Source organism: Leopardus geoffroyi, chromosome A2, assembly GCF_018350155.1.
Source record: "Leopardus geoffroyi isolate Oge1 chromosome A2, O.geoffroyi_Oge1_pat1.0, whole genome shotgun sequence".
Taxonomy (NCBI): Eukaryota; Metazoa; Chordata; class Mammalia; order Carnivora; family Felidae; genus Leopardus; species Leopardus geoffroyi.
Window position 1 is genome coordinate 18,268,142 of NC_059331.1, and position 23,064 is coordinate 18,291,205.

Here is a 23,064-nt window from a genome sequence, read left to right on the forward strand (position 1 = left end):
CAGCACTACTTTTTTGAAAGTATTTTTTAAGTTACTTAGAATGAAGAAAATATGTGTTCTTATGAGTCCAACATATTGAACCTATCTCATGGATTTATTATTATTTACACTTCTTTTATTTACAGGGGTTTTGGAGAACGACAATGAAGTTAACAGGTGACTTCAATCAGCCATCTTGAAAACAGTCTCAAACACTTTAAACTCAAATCCCAAACCATTTTTATCCCCCTCCTTTTTTTATTTAAATGTTTACTTATTTTGAGAGAGAGAGAGAGAGAGAGAGAGAGAGAAAGAGAGAGAGAGAGAAAGAGTGAGTGCGAGCAGGGGAGGGGCAGAGAAAGTGAAGGCAAGAGAGAATCCCAAGCAGGCTCCATGATGTCAGTGCAGAGCCTGATTTGGGGCTGGATCCCACAAACTGTGAGATTGTGACTTGAGCTGAAATCGAGTTAGACACTAAACCAACTGAGCCATCCAGGTACCCCCTTCCTTTTTTTTTTTTTTTTTTTTTTTTTTAAAGTAAGTTCTACATCCATGTGGGGCTTGAACTCATGATCCCAAGATCAAGAGTCACATGCTCCGCATGCTCTACCAACTGAACCAGCCAGATGCCCCATCCCAAACCATTTAATCTTATGAAAAAAGTCCAAGCTGTAAATAACAGCAGAATAATTTCTTAAACCAAAAAGCCAGCCTTCTCTTATCTACCTTCCTTACAAAGGATGGAATAAACAATGACTGCATTCCTCTGTGTGCCAGATGTTTTCTGGTCTATTATCTCATTCAGTCTCACTAAACAGTATTATCCCTATTTAACAGATGAAAAACCTAGGGCTGAAAAAATTTACATCATGTCAAGCCAGATCTAAACCCAAGAATACAACTCCAGACCCATGTACTTCCAATATACCTGTCTTCATCCCTAAGAAGTAAAGGCGCCTTCTATCTCACCAGATACACCTCTCCACCCTCTTGCCCCTCAGTCACATTTTACTCCCTTTCCAATTCTTAGTGGAAAAAGCATCGGGGGCAAAATGAAATAGAACCACAAGAGACAATAGCAAGAAAGGAGCATTTGTAAATGGAGCATACTGTTAGTTTCATATGAGGAACCCCTAAAGAGGCACTTTTAAAATCTTGGCAAATTTATTAGTTCCTCCTCTTTCTGTAAGCTCATTATCAATTAGCATTATTTCCTGAGGATTATAAACAGTAAATGAAGACCTGGAAATCTACAAGTGACCTGAGTCATGGAACCATACAACTAAAGGAAGATCACTAAAACAGATCACACCCATTTTAAAATAAGTTCCAAATGTCATGCTTGTAAGTAATGAGAAAAGACAAGCCCCTCCTATGTTCTTGATCTACCCAGGGTGACACAGACAAAAGGGAAGCTTCAGTTACACACAGCTATGTCACATCCGAGTCCAGTTCCAGAAGACCTCTAATTTCTGAACTGTTTAATTCTCCAAGGCAAATGGCAAGTATCTGTGATCGTTTCAGTTTATGGTAGCTGCAAATATTTTTAGTCTGTACTATATATGAAAGCCATTGTGTTAAATAAAATGTTTCAAAAAAACACAGAATATTCCCTTAGTGAAAATAACCTCAGATATCTGTATATAGATGTGATGTTCCTACTAACCAAAACCCTGATGGCAAATAAAATCTACTAAATAGGATGCACCTCAACATCTCCCTTTTACCTGAACCTGCTGTGGCTGTTGAACCTGAATCTGCTGTTCTTGTTGAGTTTGTGGCTGAACACTGGTGGTGACTGGACAGGCAAGTTCAAGTAAAGACCCAGCCACTTCGGTGCTGTCTGTATAAATGCAGTTCCCACCCTGTTGGTACACCATGGTAGTGGTAGCTGTCTGCTGGAACTCCTGAAGGGCTTCTGGCCCCTTAGAGGCTAGTGAGTCCAGAAATTCCTTCATCCTGTGCTGCGGGACAGACCGCGCCTTTACTCGGATGTACTCTTCAAAGGAAATGGTGTTCTCCAGAGAATTATTCATATTGCAGAGTCCTTAGGGTTCCTAGAAATAAAAATAAATGGTCAGAAGTCAAAATTATGCTATTGTTTTCGTATTTTGAAATGCACACAGCAATCAAGCACTTTTGCATCAGAGTAGAATATTCAGGGCAGCTGTATACAGGAATCCAAAACACAGTAATTTATTATACCACCTTATTATTTTTTTTAAGTTACCCATGTTTAAAAATTGCTTCTATAAACATTTCTTAAACTATCACACTGAAAACAAAAAACAAAGGCATGCGTCACAGTACTGGATGAAACAGGCTGAAAACACACTCTCCACCCAGCACTAGGCCAATACCATCTTCTCTGCAGAGCCAAGCACTGGACAATAAAAGTCACATGCAAAACAATTGTGATCATCACAGAGAAGACGACCAAGGAAGCCAGGAGCAGGGATTCCTAGTGACATGTTCAATTTCCACCACCAACTATGTCCTATAGTAAAAACATGTATGCCACTTAGCTATAGCAAGACCTGAGAAAAAGGGGATATATACTTCATCTCCCACCAGAAACACCAAAAATCCCAGTTTGCCATATATTGCTCACATTGTTTTGTAGCATAGCTTACTTGTCAGAAGCATGGATTTTGGAGCTAGCTTGCCTGGGTTCAAATCTCAGCTCAATCTCTCTTTAGCTTTGAAACACTAGACAAGTTAGTTAACCTTGGTTTTGTGTATAAAATGGGGATAAATAAAATAGTATTTACCATACAGAGTTGACATGAAGATTAAATATAAAACTCTGAGAAAAGTACCTGACACAGACAGTACTATATAAGTGCTAATATTAAAATTAGCGCGTAAAGTTGAATACTGCTTTAAATAACTAGGTCACTCCTAAAACTCAGAAATCAATTCTGCAAATTTTTCATCAGGGTATTTACCCTAAGAATTAATCTGCAGGGGTGGATAGTAATTCTCAACTACCTGGGGGACAACCATGCAATCTATCTACGGACTATTAGTTGCCTGCCACTGCTGATTTCATATTATTCCCTCCCCTCTGGATCAGAACCACCTCTAGAACAAAAGCAGCAGCAGGATATGAGTGTCACACAAATCAAGTGAACGTGTTTGCCAGAAAGGACTCTTACCAATCGCAAATGGAAAAGTTATTTGTTTCCCTGAACCATCAAAGAAAGGCTAGAAGACTAGAAAGGCATCAACACTAGAAATATCAGTCTCTCTTTCACTGCCCAGATGTTCTGCCTTATGTTATAGATATAAGGCATATGGGTAATCATCTTATCTCTTCCACCTGGCTCTAAACTCCTGGCACACAAGACTGTGTCCTGATCCTCTCAGATGGCTGACACATGGTAGGTGCTTCATATGTATATGTACGTGTATATGTATATGTTACATTTGCAATTCAATGTAGAACAAGAAGGATTATGGCTCTTTGTTCCTGTAACATCTATAACTTACAATTATAAATGTTAAGCTGTTCCTGTAACATCTGTAAGTTACAATTATAAATGTTAAGCCTTCTCCTGGTAAATGGTCAGTATACACCCTGGGAAAAGGGCCTATATATCCAAGACAAGCGTGAGACCAGAGAAAACATATGATCCTTACTGCTATTAAGTTACTAACACTGGCAACATTTCTGTGGGACACTCTAAGTATAGTATACAAGTTATATTTGGGTGCTTTCCCTACATAGTTGACACAACAGTAAATCTTTTATAACGATGCATATAATACATTGCAAATATATTTCTCCATAAATAAAGAACAGCACATATACCTTATCCTGCCTAAAATCAAACCTTAACCCACTACTCTGAGGACAGCCTCTACATCTCAGGACACCCCAAACGCAATAGAGTGCAAAGAAAAGCAAGCACAGGCCAGGTGACTGCAAAGTTAAAATCTTTGTTGAAGACCTCTAATCTCCTGAAATACAACTCGTTTGTCCCTTTCCCACTTCTCCTCTTGACCACTTGCCTTGCTCAGTTCTCCCTTCTTTCTCTCTGCTGCAGGGGAGTTGAAAATTAGGAGGTCTGCTGTAAGACTTCAAAATTAAGCTCTCAACAATGGCCATGATACAAGTGAATAAGAACATCACCAAGGCCAAACACCCCATCCTTCTGTTACCTACTCAGAGCAGGCCATTCCAGTGTAGGTGACCCACAATCACTCACCACACTGGCACAGAATGTGTCAAATCTCCCTTCTGATAAGAGCATCATGACTAGAATTTCCTTCTGAAGAAGGCATCTCTCATAATATAGACCCAATAACATCACAAAATTCACATGTGACTCTAAATACCTCATCACATCTACCCTTCTGCTCAAAATGGGACAAAGAAGAGCTATATGAATAGCAATTAACTGATTCTGTACCATGCTGGTACATATTTCAATTTTCTACCTCCATTACAGAAGAATGGCAGAGGTCAATTGAAATTTACACTTCCCCAAATTTATTTTCAACAATTACATTCCCATAAAATACTGACACCGAATTCTGAAGACTGTCTGCACTGGAATCATCGCTACTGTGTCAAAGCAATTTTTAAAAAAAATATGGGTAACCATGGGGCAAAACATTTTTTTGTCTCAAATCTGGGAGAAAAGAAATACACACAATTAAGAACCAAAAAAATTGCAAAATAAGTTAATAGAATCAGAAAACCTTCACACAAATATTGCTTGGTAAAGGCAGTCCCTAGAAACTTCCTAGTGACTTATTTTCCTTCACTCTTTCAAGTTTCACTAATGAGGATGCTTAAGCTTTATCTGAAGTCTAATATTAAATATAAAGGAGGACTACACTAACTTCTTTTCCTAGAAACAAATTTTCTTCAGTTTCCAGGGTAGAATTACAACTAGTTTTTTTTATTTTTGTTTCTTTGGGGGGGGGGGGGGCGGGCAGTAAAAGTAACACATCCATTTTCTAAGGAAAAGATATTCATCAAACAGTATAGAAAAAAAAAACCAAAAACAAAACACCTAAGTATGCTTTGTTGATCTACCAATTTGAAACACTGACCTGTCCTTCAGGAAAGGTAAGTTTAGGGCTTTTAAATCACCCTCCTCTCACCAACCCCTGACAATCTCATTGTTATTTTTGCCAATGTTCACTTTCATACCTTTAAACCTTTATTTATATGTAGACTTACTAATTTTAGAGTATCTCTAGACCTCCCACTAAGATTTAGAAATTAAAGTGCCATGTCCTCTATTTTTTAATTAAAGAAATTTTTTTTTTTTATTTGAGAGAGCAAGCACGAGCGGGGGAGAGGGGCAAGGGAGAGAGACTCCAAAGTAGGCTCCATGCTCAGCCAGACCCGGGGCTTGATTCCAGAACCCTGGGATCATAACCTGAGCCAAAATCAAGAGTCAAATGCTCAACGGACTGAGCCACCCAGGCGCCCGCATACCACATCCTCTATTTTCGACAAACATTTAGCAAAGTTGAATACAGCTTGTAATTAATCAATCTTTTAGAACACAGCATTTCATACCAAATTAAACTCAGGACATATTTGTTTAAAAAATCCAGGTTCCAAAGATGATAAAACCATTCTCCTCCAAACAAATCCCGTATTTCCAGAATACTACCTTAAAAAAAAGTCACTATAAGAAAATCTAATCCAGCTATAAATTTATTCCAGTAACGACAAGTAAGATAGATGAATAGGTGAATAGTCAGCTCCCAGAAATGGAATAAAAGCTTGGAAATGTATCTTCTATAAAGCCTCAAAGTTCATTCTTTAAGCTTTCATTAAACACACACACACACACACACACACACACACACACACACACACAGAACACCAACAGCCTGAAGTAGGTAAAATTCTATAAAACTTAGAAACTGTTGATAAAAGCTCATTAACAGGTATTCATTCTATTCTGTATCCTTGTGAAAATATTTGAAATAATTTATGATAAAAACACCTTCTGTATTTTAAGCAGTTTAAACTACAAAGTATAACACACTCTGCAGCGTTCCAAGCTTAGAGCCTAAGTCAGTGGAGCTTCAAGCAGAAGCAGCCATTGCTTCTTCCAATTCCCATTGCTTTTTTCTTTCACTAAGCCCCTAGAAGGTTCTTCACCAACTCTGTACAAATCCACATAATCACTTGAGAGCCACTGAAATCAGAGGTAGCTAAAAAATATTAACCAATAACGGATTCAATGGAGAACTTAAAAAAATTTTTTTTAAGATTTTATTTTCAGTAATCTCTACACCCAATGTGGGGCTTGACCTCAACAACCCAGAGATCAAGAGTTGCACGATTTACTGACTTAAGCCATCCAGGAACACCCTGGAGAACTTAAAAATTTAATAGAAAAGGTCAATTTGGAAGAACATTCCAATCTGCCCATTCATACAGACTACAACACACATGGCTTCATTTCTTGTCCTTTTAACCTGCTCACTTGGCACTATCCACCAGACTGACACACCCCAATAATGAAAGTACACTAAGTCAGCATTTGACCAGACACAAAAGTGATGCTTACAAGGCGCGGTGGAGGGAAAGCTTCAGAAATATATTTAAATATTTTAGGTTAATCAGTGAGTTAAAAAAAAAAAAAAGAGAGAGAGAGAGACAGAGAGAAATTAAACACATTTTCAATAGTGGTGATGGTTTCTTCTTTTTTTATGCTTCAAAAAAGTCCTCCCTACCATTAAAATCAGGTCATTATTCACCTACAATTTTTTAATTTCCAGTGTAATTTTTTAATAAAATGCTTTGATCCATTTAAAATTTATTTTGTATAGGTAAAAGTCTAACTATATTTTTTCCAAAAACAACTTGTCCCTCCTGTATCATTTATTGAATTATTGAAATTCCTTTGCCCACTGACTTGCTATGCCACTGTTATTATATGCCAAATTTCATATAAAGTCTCCTAAGGATTTAGTGTAATTCTACAGATCTTTAACATGGTAGCTTAAAAAAAAAAAAAAAAAAAAAAAAAAAAAAAGGATGTTAATACCTGGAAGATTCCTTGCACCCTGAACATAATGTTTGCTTGTTTAAATTTAACAACACAGAAGCACATTATGTGTGAAAAAGGAACCAACACAATTTTATTTACATATACCAGTATTATTTACCCATATGAGAAAAAAAAAAACAACAAAAAAACTGCATCTAAATGCTAACAGTAGTTATGCCTTGGTGGTAGAATCAGAGGACTTAAATTTCTTCCTGTTGAATACTCTCCTGTATTTTCCACAATTTATTTTAAACCAAAAGAAAATTAAAAAGTAATACTTTTACACAGTGATTTACCACAATAACAGTAACACACACAACAATTCTGGCTGATCATAGCGTGCTTTTCCCCTCAAAATCTGAAACTCTTAAAAAACAAAATCATCAAGCACCATAAGTTTGCATAATAATGAAAATTGTTAACTTCTTCAAGATGCTGCTCACAAGAAACACAAGGGTGAACCTTGGTAATACAGAAATGGATAAACTTAATGAAACTCCTTTCAAAGAAGCAAGATTCTTAATTAGCTCCAAGTCAAAGGCTTGGTGGGAGCAGTAAATAAACAGAATAATTAAAATACTTCAGAAAAACACGAAGCTGGAGGGAGAGTTGAGTACTCCCAATTTCTGGGCATTAGAAAAGGGAAGAGAGGAAAACACTTGGGACCTCATTGGTGTAGGGGAGTCTGTAAACAAGCATTTGCTTCTGAATACTTTTAAGAATAGCTGCTTTGCAAAACAATATGCAAATCCCATACCAACAGGCCTAGGAAATTTTCACTTGTATGCACCCATTAATCACTAGTAGTTCCCCTACACCACCTTCTAGTAGGAGCTTAGTACAGTGCCTGACACAGATTTAGGCCTTCAATGTATCAAAGTGATCATTACTTTTATTATTTTATCACTAGAACACAAGAAGATATGATGAACAAAGGTTATTCCAAAGCAACAATCTATTACATTTTCATAGGTCTCTTTGCGAATTTTTTTCAATTTATGTTCTAAGGGAAGGCCTAAGTACTCACCAGAATCATCCTTTCTTGGGTCTCCTCAAATTTCTGATACCTCTTCCCAGCTCCCCATGCAGCTCCACAAAGTGGGTCTTGAATATGAGATGGACTAAGAGAAGAAACTCTGAGCTGCCTCAGAGCCCTGCCTCTTCCTGTTTACCCAGTCAGGTTCTCGGGCCCCTCTTATGGTTCGTTCGCATCTACTCTAGCAATAGCTCCTCACAGCTTTTTAAATCTGGTTTGAAGAACACATTCACATTAAAAAAGAAATCAATTTCTACTTTAAGGAATTACAGTCACATTTGTTCTAATTAACATAAAGAGTCATTTCAAAGAAGCAAATTGGGAGATACACCTCTATTCTTAAAGATACTAACCCAATACAGGGTTTGTGATAGCTATTATCTCATTGGGCCATTCACCTGTTCCATACTTTTACCAGAGGAGACCCTGATTTAGGGGCATTTTTGCCATGGTTCTATTTTTGGACAACATACTTTAAAACCAGAAACATAAATTTACATTCCCACCAAAGATCAATGGGCTGTAAACTGGCACAACCATTTGCATTAACTAATAAAGCTGACAATATCCTTTCCACATAACTCAGCAATCTACCCCTAGGTATATGATACACACATATACAAAGGTACTTATACAAGAATGTTCATTGTTTATAACAGTTGCAAACTGGAAGGAATCTAGATGTCTATCAATAGTAGAATCGATAGATAAATAAATTATGGTATAGTCACACAGCTGAATACTATAAAGAAACAGGAATAAATGAACTACAGCTGCACACAACATGGATGAATTTCACAATGCTAAAAGAAGGAAACCATAAAATACAGCATGATTCCACTTACAAAAATTCAAAAGCAAATAAACTACATTGAGGGATATGAAGGTGGTAAATAAAAAGAAAAATAAAGAATGTGATTATCACAGAAGTCAGAATTGTAATTATCTCTAGTGGTTGAGAAGCTATGACCAGGAAGGGACCCATGAAGGGTGCAGGGGGCTGGCACTGTTCTATTTCTTGAAGAGGTGATAGTTACACAGTGGTTCACCTTATAACTTTTCATTAAATTTTATACAGATCATCTGAATTTACTGATAGAAATTTCAAAAAGCAAAAAAAAAGCTTTCTGATACAGCCCACAAGCTCTACCTACAATTTTGCTCTAGCCTCAAGTGTGACATCAAAGGTTCATTCTTTTCCCCTTTTCAGCAAAGCAAGAAGTTAATCTATCATTTCTTCATGCAGCCACAACCAGAAATCACAATCCAGTGTGACAAATGAAGCATTTAAGCAAAGCCTGGAGAAGACTTAAAACATCTGTAACAAAATCAGGGCAACTAAGTACAAAGTAACACAAAAGAACAGGTGTTTGTGTAACATCTCACTCTAAGGTTGAGAAATAAAAGACCTCTGCCAATAAAGGGTCGCCATTTAAAAAGTAGACAAGCAAGCATGGCACACGGAGGACAAAACACAATTGATTAAATTAAAACCATGCAAGCTTGACGGAAGAGATCCTTGATTCTGAAGCTGTCATGATAGACACCTAGAGCCCCTGACATTTGGTTACCTTTTTGGAGCAATTCAAATCCACAAAAAACATGAACCATTATTTGATCTTTTCTGTGAAATGGCAACATAAAATTGGAAAGGGGAGGTGGAAAGGCAAAAGGTTCCTGAGAGGTACACAAACTATTCATCACAGAAGGCTGGAGGTAGGACATCTCCTAATAGGCAAATTGAAGTTAATGAGCTTACAAAAAAACATTATCTACAAATACCAACTTAAAAGACAGATCTCAAATTTAATAGTTAAAAACAAAGATGTTCCGGAACAAGCAGGCCTAAAAGGTATATTTAAATTTTAAGTGCATCTTAAACTTCACTGCTTTTATTTCAATCATTTAAGTTCCTTAGAAAACCTGGTGTGTCCTCATGCTAAAACCTGAAAGTTGTGCTGGCTTACACTTCAAGAGAAGAAAATTGTTCAAGCAATAAACTGTTACTGGATTCAAAGATGCAGTTCTCCCCCATCTTCAATTTTCCAGCACTTAGCAGTTTCTGTCAGACAGCACCCAGAATGATTGGCAGGACTTGTAATGTTTCAATATTACTAGGAAAAAGACTGCACACATATTTTCAGCATATGAATGATTTTAACTCACCAGTCACCATGTTGCATGTATTTCTGCTGCTTGTCCTGAGTTCTTAAGACTTGTAACATTCTGAAGAAGATAGAACAAAGAAGTTCTTTCCATCCTCAGCCTCTTTTTAAATTTTAACTTTGTTCTTAAAATACAGTATATTAAAAAGAACTACCCCCATCATTATCAGATTTCCTAATTTTACTTGCCCTTAGCTCCGTTTTCCTTAAACTTCATTAGGCAAGACTGTAAAACTGATGTCTTGTTTTAGAAAAAAGAAGTGCATTTTTCTCTAGAACAAACCTAGAACTCCCCTAGCACTGGAACTAAAACAAAACAAAAAGCTGAAAAGGATTGAAATTCTACATCAAAAGTGACTTTTGTAGTAATACATGAACAGATTTTAGAAATTTCTGTTGGGGATCTGTGTAATAACAAAAGAAGGCAAAGCAGATTCTCAGGTCGTTCCAATTTTGTCCTGGGCAACTTTTTGGCTGCGCGATAGCGGGGCCCTCCCTTAGTCTAACAGAGTACAAGTAAGCCCCTCCCACCTACACAGAAGAAAAGGTTGCATTTAAGAATTTAAAGTGGCATTTAGAGCTCGGGTAGTTTCACGTCCACAGAAGAGGATCCCCTTCCGGAGCGCACAGAGGTGACGTGTAGGAATTGCGCTTATGGAAGAATTACTTTCCAATGACAAGAAAGCAAGTACCGCCGAAAGGCCTTAAAGGATTAACCTTCCCTCTCCAGCACAAAGCACCAGAACAAGGTGAGGAAACTCGAAGGGGCTCGCTGCCCTCACAAACCTACAGGGCTCTGTTTCAGAAACAGGGCAGCACCCTTCCCGCACATTGGCCTCAAGTCACTGCATTCTTCCAGAAGAACGAGCAATCTCGCCCGCCTCTTAGAGGAGCGGAACCGCAAGACTGCAAAGCCGGTTGGTTTCTCCCCAGGCCTAGGCCATGGCGGTCCGGGGACGTCACCAGAGCAGGAAGGGCCCAACCCACAACCTTCCTCACACTGCGAGCCGCCCGCCAGCTCGCCGCCGCTCCACGCAGCAGAGGTGTCCCGCGCGTCCTCGCGGCGGCGGCGCAGCCGCCACCCAACAGCGGGGCGCGCGCCCCGAAGCCGGGGGTCGCGGGCGGGCGCGCGCCACAGAAAGCCGCTCTTGCCCAAGGGCCGCAGCTCCAGGAGCCGAGATATCCGGACCGGGAACGCGCACGTCGGCGGCCACGCGCACCGGGAGGGCCGCACAGCGCGCGCGCGCCCGTGTATAAACAGGGCCGAGCGCGCCCGAGCACCAGTGCGCGTTCGCGCGCCGCGCCCACCCGAGTCCCTGACCTGCCTCTCTTACACCCCACAAGGGGCGGGGGCGCGCGAGCCCAGGGACATTCTCCACTCCGGAGCCGCCCCGAGGTCTCTTGGGCCCAGAGGCAGCGGCCCGCCCGCCCCCGCCCGCCGTTGTGTGGGGTGGGCCCGCTGTCTCAGGCCCGCAGGTTCGCCGCATCCCTGCCCCCACTGCAGCCCTCACCCGGCGACGTCGTCGTCGCCGCCGCCGCCGCCGCCGCTCTACCCGCCGGCCCCACCGCACCGCTGGGGGCCCCGGTTCCGCCGTCGCCGCTCCAAGATCGACAGGATTTTCCCCTCACAGCTCCCTGGGCGCCATCTTACATTCAACCCTCACAGCCAATGGGTGCCGAATGCCCCTCTCGCGATAACCGAAGCGTCGGATCCCGCGAGAGTTGAGGCTGCCTCCTGGCCAAACTTAAAGGGAACGCTTCTGCCGAGGCTAGAGGCCTGGCCTCGGGCCCCAGAAACCGCAAGAAGAGCCTGGAGTGTAGGGCGGAGCGCCCCGCCCTCGGACGCCCCTCCGTGCTGGGCGGAGCCAGGGCCGGAGATTGGCCTGGAGTTGGAGCCTGGGCTGGTTGGGGCTCGAAGCTTGCTCTCTGGACCAACCTTCAGCAGCCATCCCAGGCCTCCTTCAGTTGCGCAGCCCCACGTGGGGCGGGGCCCGGTCTCTTGCTTAAGGTAGCGCCCATAGCCCCAGATCTAGGCCCTGCGCCCCCATACCATAATGCTACCTGGTAAGGCCTTAGTCACTCTCCAGCAGGAGTCCTTAACATTTGGGAACCCCCTCTTCAATCTGCTGTCATCCTAATCCAGCCTTCCGCAACCCAGTCCACCTTAAAGCAGGCCTTGGGTAGCCTTGTGTTTGTATACAGGGAAAATGTGGAGGGTGTTAAAGCTGCAGGCACACGTGGGCCTCACTTGTAGCCCACACTGCCCCAGAGGGCAACCCTTCTCCTGTAGACTTCCTTTAAAGGGCCTCAGGGCCCTTGCACTTGTTTCTCCTGCCCTGGCAAACATCTTGGTCCTTAGGGGTTCCCTAAGGAGTCACTTCTTGAGAGTAGTCTGAGGCACAGACTTGGGTCAGGAATTTCCTCCAGCCTTGCAGTCCCCAGGGAGATCTCTCTTGCACAGTGCCTAGCCACCCTCTGTCTCCCCAACTAGGTGGTCATCTTAGAAGGCAAACCACAGAAGTCTTCCTCATCTCATTGTGCCTGGCACATAGTAGGTACTCGATAATTATTTGCTGAATGACTGGATGGAGAACCAAGTCTGTTTTCATCTGCCTAGGCACACAGGCAGACACAAACCTTCCAGATCCCTCTAGCACAAGGTTCCTAACAGTGGAACAACACCCAGATCCTGCCAGTGCCTCAGACCAGATGCAGAGGATTTCAAATCAGGCAGGCCCAGGTGCCTGCCCTTGAGCGCTAGAAATGCAACAGTGGTTTCAGAGCTGTCCGTATTGCTCAGTGTGCATTGCACCTCCTCCCTACCCCCAGCAAATCTCTAAGGTCCTCAGAGATTGGAAGTGCAGACAGATAACACACAGACTCCAGGGAATTTAGCTGTTCTTTATTGACATGGAGTCTGGGTACCCCTAGCTTCCAGAAGGATGAGGTAGGTCCATGAGGCTTCCTTACAGCTCACACCTTTCCTGGGTCCTCCTTCAGTGTGACAGTCCGGTTGAAGACAAGCTGGATGGCAGAGGGGGAAGAATGACAACCAAGCCAGAACCAGACTAGAAGGCCCAGACCTCACTGGACCCTACCCTCACCTCGTCCCTGAGGAGCTGAGGGTCAGAACACTCAGGTTCTCAATAACTTTATGATTGTGAGTAGGGGACTGATGGCTCTGGGCCTCCATTTTATAAAGATTATAACCACCACTATGGCTGACCCCTACACCTTGAGGAGTAAGAAAGCCAGGGTCCATACAAAATTTTGTGCATGGACCTCCGAACCCATTTCCTCATCAGTAAAACATGAACCCCAACTCAGTTAACTAAGGGAATGTTGGCAAAGTAAATGCCACAGTAAATGGCTGCCACAAGTGCATTGTTGTAGAAAGGACAAGCGGGTAAAAAGCACCTGTCCCTGGCAGCTGTCTGGATCCACGGAGAAGTAGCCAAGCCGCTCAAACTGGAACTTGTCAAAGGGCTTTGCCAGGGCCACAGAGTAGTCCACTAACGCTGCCTCCACCACTTGTAGCGATGCCTGTGGGCAGGGAACTCAGGTGGCCATCCAGCCAGGGAGACCCACCACCCTCACCTTACACCCCAGGAGCCTACCGGGTTCAGGTCACTTAAGAATCCACCAGGCACTTCAGCAGGATCTTCAGGGTTCTTGTGCTGAAATCTGCAGCCAGAATGAAGGTCAGACTCCAGCTGGGTAGCCACAGCAGGCAATGCCCATCTTGTATCTGCCCGCACCCCAGCTCTGTTCACTCACAGTCGCTCATAGAGGCGAATTTCACATGTCAGAGGCTGTGACACCCAGTGAATAAAGGCCTTGGGCTTTTCTCCAGCATCTGCCCGTCTACAGGTTACCTCCAGGCTCTCTACACAGCCACTGGGACCCTGGAAGTCAAGGGGCCTGCAATTAGACCTGGGAACCACTAAAAGGACTGGAAGCTGCATGTACCCAGATCCTCCCTGCAGCAAGCACTGAGGTAGGAAGACTGCAGCCAGCTCTCACCTTGACAACATGCTGCAGCTCGATGACGTAGCCTGTATGCCTCAGGCCCACAGGTTGGCCCCACGCCAGGCGCTTATAGCCTGGTTCTGGCTCCTAGAGGTAGGAAGTGATGCAGACACAAGAGACTGAATGGGTCAAATAGGTACAAGAGGCTTCTCCCCCATCTCTATGTCTGGCAGGGACTGACTTATCTGAAGTAAGAAGTAGGTGGGCTGACAGAAGAGGATAAAAGGACCTCAGGACGGGGCTTAGCAGCAAACAGTACCCTCCACACCCACTTACCTCCTTGAAGTCAGTCCTTTCAATGAAGACTATGGGTCCAAAGGGAACCTGATGGAAGCCCTTGGTCTCATCAGCCGGGAAGTTGGGCACCTGGATGTCTAAGGACTATAGCAGGAGATAGGTGTCTGAGTCACACTAGGCACTGAGACCCCCCCATGCCCAGACCCAGGTGCACCACCCCCAACACACATACACGCACACACGCACGCACGCATGCACACATTGAGGCATACCTACCTTGGCAGCAGGAAAGTTGGTAATGATGACCTGTAATGGTTCCAGCACAGCCATGGCCCGTGGGGCTGTGTCATTCAACACATCACGCACGCAGGCTTCTAGCAGATGGGGTTCCATTGTGGTCTGTGCCACTGTCACCCCCACCTAGCAGGAAAGATCAGCATCAGTCAGCAACACCGCAAATGCTGTCCTCAATCCCTACCTGCCCACCAAACCCACTGGGCTATACCCGAGCACAAAAGTTGTTGATGGCCTCCGGCGGGAAGCCCCGCCGACGTAAAGCTGTGAGCGTGAAGAGCCGTGGGTCGTCCCAATCCCTGTGGGCAAGGAGGTGGTGAAAAGCCCTTTGGCAGTACATGCCACTAGTACCGCCAACGTATAATGAGGCAAACGATTACACCTACCGCACAGCACCAGCTGCCACAAGCTGGAGAATCTTCCTCTTAGACACAATAGCATAGTGAAGGTTGAGACGGCCATACTCCCACTGAACAGGGCAATACACATCCAATGCATTGCACAGCCAGAAGTAGGAAGAGCGTCTGGGGTGGGAAGGTAGAGTCAGGTCTGGCCACCTCAGACCAGACAGAGACCACAGGAAGGGCTACTAGAATCCCACTGGCCCTACCCACCCATGGGCCCAGCTCCCTCACCGGGCCTGGAATTCCTTGGTGCAGAGTGAGTGGGTGATGTGCTCGATGGAGTCACAGAGGCAGTGTGTGTAGTCATAGGTGGGATAGATGCACCTGCAGGGCATAGGCAATGGGCCCCACCATCCAACCCCACTCTGCCCTACCCATGGCCCACCACCCCACTCTACAACTCCACAGCCCCACCCCATGCTCACACCCACCAGGTATCCCCCGTGCGATGGTGTGGTGTGTACTTGACTCGATAGGCCACAGGGTCCATCTTGCCATCCTCCATCACCAGCTTCATCCGCAGTGTGGCCTCACCCTCTGCAAACTTGCCCTTGCGCATTGCCTGACAGGAGCAAGGCCTCAGGCTGCCTCTCAGCACAGAGGCATCTTTTTCTCAGCATCCTGACCCACAAAGATCCAGCTGCTTCCCCCACCCCCCAAATCCCACCTCAAAGAGCAGCAGTGACTCCTCTATAGGACGGTCCCTCCAGGGTGAGGGCAGGGAGTTGTGGCCTTTGAGCTCCTCTCCTCTCTGGTGGCACACATACGCCTGGCCCCTATGGGGAAAAGGTGTGAGCACCCAAGATAGCTATGTCCTGGGCAGCCTGCCTGGCTCTACATCATGGACCTGGCCTCACCTATGGATGAGCTCCACAGCCCAGGCATACAGCTGGTCAAAATAGTCAGAGGCATATGTCACCTTGTAAGGTGTATAACCTAGGGCAGAAAAAGACACAATGTGAACATCCAACCAGGGATACCCAATGGCAAGCCATAGCCCAAGAAAGACCACCAGGTCTTTCTTCCCAGGTCTTGCCCAGCCCATACCCAGCCAGGCCACCATGTCGCAGATGGCAGTGAAGAACTTTGCTTCCTCCTTCTCAGGATTGGTGTCATCAAAGCGCAAAAAACAGATCCCATTGTTGGCCTAGGAGAGTCACAGAATATGTGAATTCTCACATCATCAGCTCCCAAAATCCAACTCGTTGAACTGAGCTCTCCCAGGTCAGAATTGAAATGCCTTCAGGAGTTTCATTCATCCTCTGTATCGAAATACCTTAAACAAGGAATCTTACACCAACTCCAAACAGCCTCTTTCTAAGCCTGAGGGGTTGCACTGGGCATTTCCCCAAAGCTGAACTCACTGTCTCACCCAGAACTTTTTCCCAATAAGCCCGATGGATTCCTAGCTACCTGTCACATATGTGATTCTCCTCCATGGCCTTTGTCTGCTCTGGGAACATTATAGGAGCAGAAGGAAAGGCAAGGACACTTTTCTGGTATCCAATCAAGGGAGCAGCAACTGGTCACCCTGATTGCCAGATTCCCACACACTCACCTTGGCATAGCCAAAGTTGAAATTGATGGCTTTGGCATGTCCTATGTGCAGGATTCCATTAGGTTCTGGTGGGAACCGGGTACGTACCTGAGATAAAGAAAATGGGAACAGAGAAATTAAACCAGAACTCAAGACTACTATAAAGCAACAGATGCCCCTTGCCAGGGAGGCTCTGGTGATAGGTTGGATGGGGCAGCATGAAAGCAGCCCAGGCCCTCTGGCAAGTGTTGATGGCACTAACTTTCCTGCAGTACTTCCACACACCTGTCCTCCAGTGATCTCCAGGTGCTGCTTCAGTAGATCCATGGTATGTGGAGTGGTCACATAGCCTGGGGTTTTGTAGTTCTCACCTGCCAGGGCCAGAATAAGCCTGAGGACTGGGCTGCAGCCCAATGCTCCATACTCTGGATGTAAGAGTTGCTCACCCTCCCCAGGGTTTTGATTTGCCTGCTCACCAGGCTTGTGGAACTTAAGTGCCTCCCCTCGGAGCTGCTCCATCAGAGACAGGGTCTGACCAGCAGCCTCACCTGTGAAGAATAGAACAAGGAAAACTTAATCCTCTGATCCTCTAAACACAGCTAACTATCCCATTCAGCTCAGGGAGTTGCCTCTCGGTACTACCTACATCCTGCAACCAGAACAGAACAAAGCGGGCCCCTCTTTCCCTAACCACAGAGATAAGAGATACAGAGCCAGACTTCTCAGTTCTCCTCATACTAGTCTCTGGGTAATGGGAACAAAGGAAACACCAGGAATTCCAGTCTGGCAGCAGAAGGCAGGGTGATGAGTATGCTAATGGCCTGAGGAGACTGGGCTGTAAGACCCATCAGGTGAAAGCCCAGAAGTCAGGGAGCTGAATCAGACAGGAACCTCAAGCCTCTCACCATTCTCTACCACATCCTTTGCCGTCCTCCGGTCTTTTTCTTCTGGCCGAGCTTTTGACACCTGAAAGAAGCCCAGAAATTGGGTCAGGGTCTCTCCTGGTCTTGGGATCACTGGAGTCACATACTCCCTTCCCCAGCCTAAAGTCTCAGCCCACCCCACCTCATCCCCAGGGACCCAGGACCATACTCAGCCCCACCTTGGACTTCTTCTCTAGATCATTCTCCGTCTTGGGCCCCAGAAGGTGAAGGACCTGAGCAAAAACCAGAGTCAGGGCTGAAACAGGAGTGTTCTCTTTCAAGAAGCACCTGATGGAACCTGCCCACCCACCTAAGGGCTTCCTGGCCTGCCTACAAGCACTGCCTTGAAAAACCTACCTAGCCCATCCCACTTCTGCTCCTCACATGGTTTTGCTGGCCTCAAATGCTCTGTCCCCACTAAGAGTCCAAAAACTGGTAGCAAAACAGGTAACAAAAACTGCCATTTACAGAGAGTAACTGTGGGCTCAGCATCAAGATAACAATCTACCTCAGCCATCAGCCTCTTGTGATTCTATGCCATCATCCTGAGATGAAGGCACCCCTATTACAATATAAGGCAACTTATCACCCCTATTTACAATATAAGGCAACTTAAGTCCAGAGTAAAGAAACTCACCCCAAATTAGGCACAATCCAGAGGCCCAAGACTCTCACTGCCCACCAAGGTGCTGCCCCTCCACACCAGGCTCTACTATCCACCATCAGAATATGGACAGTGTCTCTTCCCCTCCCACTCCCAATTACCCCTCAGTGGACTTTAGGCACTGTCCATGGCAGGGTCTTTGCCTGCTTCAGCTCAAGGAGTTGCCCACCTGCATGTCTACTTCGTGCTTGATCATTTTGCCATCTGCCCACTTGAGCACAGCCCGAGCCTCTCCTAGAAACATGGGCACAAAGAGCTGCAGAAAGGCCAAGAAGGACACTTCCCACCCTCCTTCCTTGAAAAGGTCCTGGTTGACCTCAAGAACCAGAGCCTGGGACCAGCCAGACCACTGTTTTTTGTTTTGTTTTTAATGTTTGTTTATTTGAGAGGGGAGAGGGGCAGAGAGAGAGGAGAGAGAGAATCCCAAGCAGGCTCTGTGCTCACAAACTGTGACATCATGACCAGAGCTGGAATCAAGAGTCAGACACTCAACTGACTAAGCCACCCAGGCACACCACCACCGCCCCAACCAGACCACTTTTAAGATGCTCTATTCCTCCCTCTTCTCTCTCACTTACACCCAGAAAAGAAGGCATGACCAGAGAGAACAATATAGTCCCCTGACACAGGCCCTACTCACCCATCAGCAGTCCCAGGTTGAAACGATAACGTTCCTCCAAGAGTTGGGGCCGGTGGCGATTTATGGCGGCCTCCACCTGCAAGAAAGCCAAACCAATGTGGTTCAGAAAAGCGTTCTTCAGAAATGCACTAGGCACCCACAGTCTCACCCTGGGTCTGCCTGGATGAAGAAGATGAGCCACTCCTTTCCAGGATCAGCACTAAGGAGGTACCCAATGCCTAAGGAAAGACTCACAGCCTCCTCAATCTGCTCTGGGGTCACCATGACACCCACACCGCATTCCTGCTCAAAGTCCTGGGTGTTGATGGGGTCCAGGGGATGACTTCGCACATACTCAAGGGCAGCTGAGAAAGAAGAATCAGTGAGTGACATCACAGCTCCAAGAAGTAGGTAGACAAGGCCTTACCTACCCCGATGAAACCCCAATCACAGTTTTGCCTCCTCAGAGGTTAAGCCTTGCACCACCCTAGAGAAGCCCTGAGACCACAGTTAAGAGGCTTTCCCTCAGACCTACACTATTCCCCAGTCAGTCTCACCAGGGGTGGCCCTCTCCATCCTTCAGTGCCAGGGCCTGGGTTTAGAGAGGAGTGCAGTATGAAGCATCTAGAGAATGCTGGGGCACTTGACAGAAAGGGCAGACAGCGGTCTTGGCTAAAGGGAGGAGTTGGAGGTGGAAGTGGGAGGACAGGCAGGGGTCTCACCGCTCAGCTGGAGCTCGGTGTGGATCTTCTTATTGGCTACATAGCTCACAAGAAAAGAGAGACGCCGGGGATCCCTGAGTCGGGATGCCAAGCCATAGAGCAGGGTCCCGGTGGCTTTGTCGATGGTGGAGCCCAGAGTCTGCTGCGCCTGGGAGTCCGAGGAGATTCAGGAGAGAAGCCCCACGCCCAGTAAGAAAAGCCTGAGTTAGACAAGTTTGGTAGGTCAGGATCGGGATCGGGACCCAGCTCAGCTTTGGGGCACAGTCGGCAGCCCGGGCCAAGGACAGAGGGACTCGCACCTGGGTCGCCGCCTCGCGCAGCTGCGCGCTCAGAGCCGTGTTCTTGAGCGTCTCCCGGGCCTTGTGCTCGCTCAGGCCAAGGCCGGTGAAGAGCGACAGGGAGTCCAGGGCCGCCATCGCTGGCACACCGGAAACCGAAAGAAAACTTTGGGGCCAATCTGCACGTTGGCATTAGCCCACTGACCAATAAGAGAGCGAAGCCGCCAGGGAAAGCCAATGGTAGCCTTCCTGAAGGGAGGGGGCGGGCTCGCCAGGGTCTTCAGCGCCCTTTAAAAGGCAGAGCCGGCCCAAACCCGCCTTTCCGGGCGCTTCACTTCCGTCTTTGCGCTCGCGGTCTCTTGCGGAGGTTAAGGGGTACAGGGCGATAGGACTTTAAGGGAGATTTGCCGCCGACCTGGAGGGAAGGTGCTCAGCACAGAAGCAGGGGGTAGAAGCAGGCATGGCCCTTTGCTTTTCCATTTTTTTCCTTCAGCCCTGGGAACCTTGGGACCATCCTAGTTCCGTTGTTGGGAGCAATTGCGAGTCCCTATCACATTTCTGACTTAACAGCTTTGGAGTTGTCATGGAAACAGTTGAGCTAAATAAAGCCCGGGAAATCCAGTCAAGATAAAGCGCGGGCTCTGTAAGTCTGGCACTTTTCAGGCGCCCACCTAGACACACCTGGTCAGGAGAGAGAGGGGTTTGGGCCAGGAAGCACCTCGTAGATGTTCTGTAATGATTTGGTTTTAAAATCTTCTGTCACAATTACCCTCCCCTATCAAAGCATGCAAATGTCACGAAAACCACCAGCAAGTTAGACCTTGAAAACCATCTGCAAGTGTTTGACAAGGCATTTTACTGAAGTTGGGATAGGGTGGGGCAGATGAAATACTGTCTTGAGGATACCTATTGTGCTTGGGAGGGTCTCGCCACCATCTCTCACTGGACTTCTAGGACCTGCTGAGAATGGGGCTAAAACAGAACAGTCTGTTTTCTTTGTGGAACTGGAGCTGCAAGCATGGTGAAGAGATCCCCAAATTTGGGATTGGAACTCAGGCTCTTTGAGGCTTTGGTGTCACTAATACTCGTGTACCTTCAAGAACTGGGCAGGATCCTGACTGCAATCTATCCATATTCTGTGTCCTGCTTTGTGGCTATATCCCACTAATGACCAAGTTTCATTTCTGGGCCTACATCTGGGTCCCACATGATGACCACATCCAGGTTCTTCCCAGTGCCACACACTCTATCAATATCTAAGTCTCGTCCTGTGTCTTGGCTCCCCATGACACCAGCTTGATGTTCAGCCCAGGCAAGGCCAACTAGGTGTAGGGGATTGAGCAGGGGATGCAGTACAGTGGTGCCATAGACAGGCACCAAGAAGGGGAGCCTCAGAAACACCAGCCCTATGCTGAGTCTACAGCTACAGGTGCCTAGCCCACTACAAAGGTGCCTATGCTGAAGAGTGCCTGCCACATCCACTGTCCCCTCTGTACCTGATGCCACCAAAGGACTTATTACAGCACCATCACCACCATCACTGAGTCCTGCAGGTCTGGTGATGGCCCCCTCAATGGAGTCAGGGACTAACCCCTTTTCTGGTTCTCTCATGGTGCCTACCCTGTGGACCTTGTGGCTCCATGTCACAGGATGAAGTGGTAGCCCCACCAGTGCTACCGAGAATGCCACCAGAGGCAGTGGCAGGCTAGCCAGTCCTCTGGAGCCCTAGGACTTAGGACAGAATCATGAAATTTTATGGCCCAGCCCAGGGGCTGGCTAGTTTGCATGATCCCTTGGCACCACTTCAAAGAAAATCAAGAAAAAGATGATCACAAGGAGAAAAGCCAGGCAACAGTTTGCAAGGCCCAGCTGTGGCATGGGAAGAAGCAGGGTCCCGGGGCATAAACTGACAGCACACAGGCAGTAGAGCCACAGTGCAGATGCCACAGAAAGGTTATATGGCAGACACAACAGCAGCAGGTCAGGGATGGACGGAGCCCCTTGATCAGTGCATCCAGTACAGGCAGACCCCCAGTGGCTAGACACTTGGAGCTGCACACAGTAAAGACCCAGCACAATCCTGTTGTACCCCATACCTAGCAGGCCCTCCCACAGTATGCCAGCCAATGGCAGTCATCTTGCAATTCCACCATTTCTGCAGGTTCTCACACCCAGCTCTCCAGGCTCCCAACCCCAGCCACCCCCCAGCCAGCAACCCCACTACGGCCCTTGTGCTGTTGTTCCCATAGAGAAAAGCCAACACTGGTCACGGGGGTAGCTTTCTCCAAGAGTTCCCTCTGCTCACCGCCCCCCCTAACTCCAGCCAAGGCTAAAGGGTAGTAGCAAGGCCCACATGCTGACCTTCTTGTATGACTGGCTCCAGAGGCTTGGGACAGGGATGGACTTACAGGGCTGCCAGGATCCTGTACCACCGCTGCCTGCCTTATACTCTTTCTGGCTTTATCTTAACACTCGCCTCATGAGTACCTCTGGTCCCCATCTCCTCCAGCTGGAGACACCCATCCTTACCTCCAAGCAATTGGACAGAGGAAGAAGAAACATTATCCATGAAGAGAGTCAAGGAAGCTTCTCACAAGGTCACAGGGGCTCTGAAACTAGGACAAGACTGCAGACCCACTATGGGTGAACAGCCTGGGGCAATGGCCAGGAGCCAAGGTCTCAGGGACTCCAGGGAAGAAATGGCCCGCCAGGACCCTGCAACCTCCCTCCATATGAAAGCAGCCAAGATGAGCTCTGGTCTCTCTGCCTATCCTCCTTGTGGAGCAGGGTCTCTCTCACCACAGCATTTTTCCCCTGCTCTGTTCTCCACTAAGAGATCCAGATGGTGCTCAGGCTACAGCAAAGAAAAACCTGATACTAGGAAAGGAGGAAGGCAATACTCCCAGTGCTTCCTGTTCCCTAACAAGTCCTCCCTGACGTGTCTGGCAGTCAGCTCCAGGCTACTCCAGTGCCTGCACCTTTTACCTCAACTTCTGGAGCCTCATGGGGTATTCACCCATCCTTTAGGTAGAAGATATTGACAGTGATGTCCACTATAGCTGCCTCCATATGAGACCCAGAACTGGTGGGATCAAAGGGCAGCAGGTAGGCCCCAGAAAGCTGATAGCACTCAGGGCTTCATGACCTAC

The 23,064-nt window shown here is 46.5% G+C and overlaps 2 protein-coding genes across 13 annotated transcripts in view; both read right to left on the reverse strand.

The window, feature by feature from the left end:
- QRICH1 (glutamine rich 1) overlaps positions 1–11,837 on the reverse strand; it is a 51,459-nt gene extending 39,622 nt beyond the window's left edge. Inside the window, exons 1-4 of one of the 12 annotated variants that reach the window (XM_045496784.1) lie at positions 11,720–11,837; positions 10,210–10,269; positions 8,035–8,254; positions 1,707–2,036 (exon numbers count right to left, since the gene is read on the reverse strand). In XM_045496784.1, coding sequence (XP_045352740.1) covers positions 1,707–2,015 — 309 coding nt within the window. In that variant the 5' untranslated portion in view covers positions 2,016–2,036; positions 8,035–8,254; positions 10,210–10,269; positions 11,720–11,837. Of the gene's footprint in view, positions 1–1,706; positions 2,037–8,034; positions 10,270–10,994; positions 11,311–11,719 lie in introns of those variants that run through there. The other 11 variants (XM_045496790.1, XM_045496785.1, XM_045496782.1 and 8 more) reach the window with 11 other exon arrangements.
- Positions 11,838–13,089: 1,252 nt separating this feature from the next.
- On the reverse strand, positions 13,090–20,081 carry QARS1 (glutaminyl-tRNA synthetase 1). The gene is made up of 24 exons (XM_045496795.1): positions 19,937–20,081; positions 19,638–19,785; positions 19,171–19,280; positions 18,937–19,012; positions 18,466–18,530; positions 17,812–17,865; positions 17,615–17,675; positions 17,186–17,257; positions 16,995–17,080; positions 16,731–16,817; positions 16,220–16,319; positions 16,030–16,108; positions 15,840–15,948; positions 15,604–15,734; positions 15,404–15,496; positions 15,155–15,292; positions 14,980–15,067; positions 14,751–14,894; positions 14,514–14,618; positions 14,232–14,324; positions 13,986–14,113; positions 13,826–13,892; positions 13,626–13,751; positions 13,090–13,232 (listed from the first exon to the last, which is right to left on the reverse strand). Exons 1-24 carry the CDS (start codon positions 20,051–20,053, stop codon positions 13,182–13,184), a joined length of 2,328 nt encoding a protein of 775 aa, XP_045352751.1. The 5' UTR covers positions 20,054–20,081; the 3' UTR covers positions 13,090–13,181.
- Positions 20,082–23,064: the final 2,983 nt, after the last annotated feature.

Coding starts and splice junctions, on each gene's coding strand:
- QARS1 (XM_045496795.1), bottom strand. CDS start 20,053: ATGGCGGCCCTGGACTCCCTGTCGCTCTTCACCGGCCTTGGCCTGAGC. Junction 16,818..16,994: donor TGGAGATCACTGGAGGACAG/GTGTGTGGAAGT, acceptor TCTTTATCTCAG/GTACGTACCCGGTTCCCACC. Junction 15,068..15,154: donor GTGGCAGCTGGTGCTGTGCG/GTAGGTGTAATC, acceptor CCTTGCCCACAG/GGATTGGGACGACCCACGGC.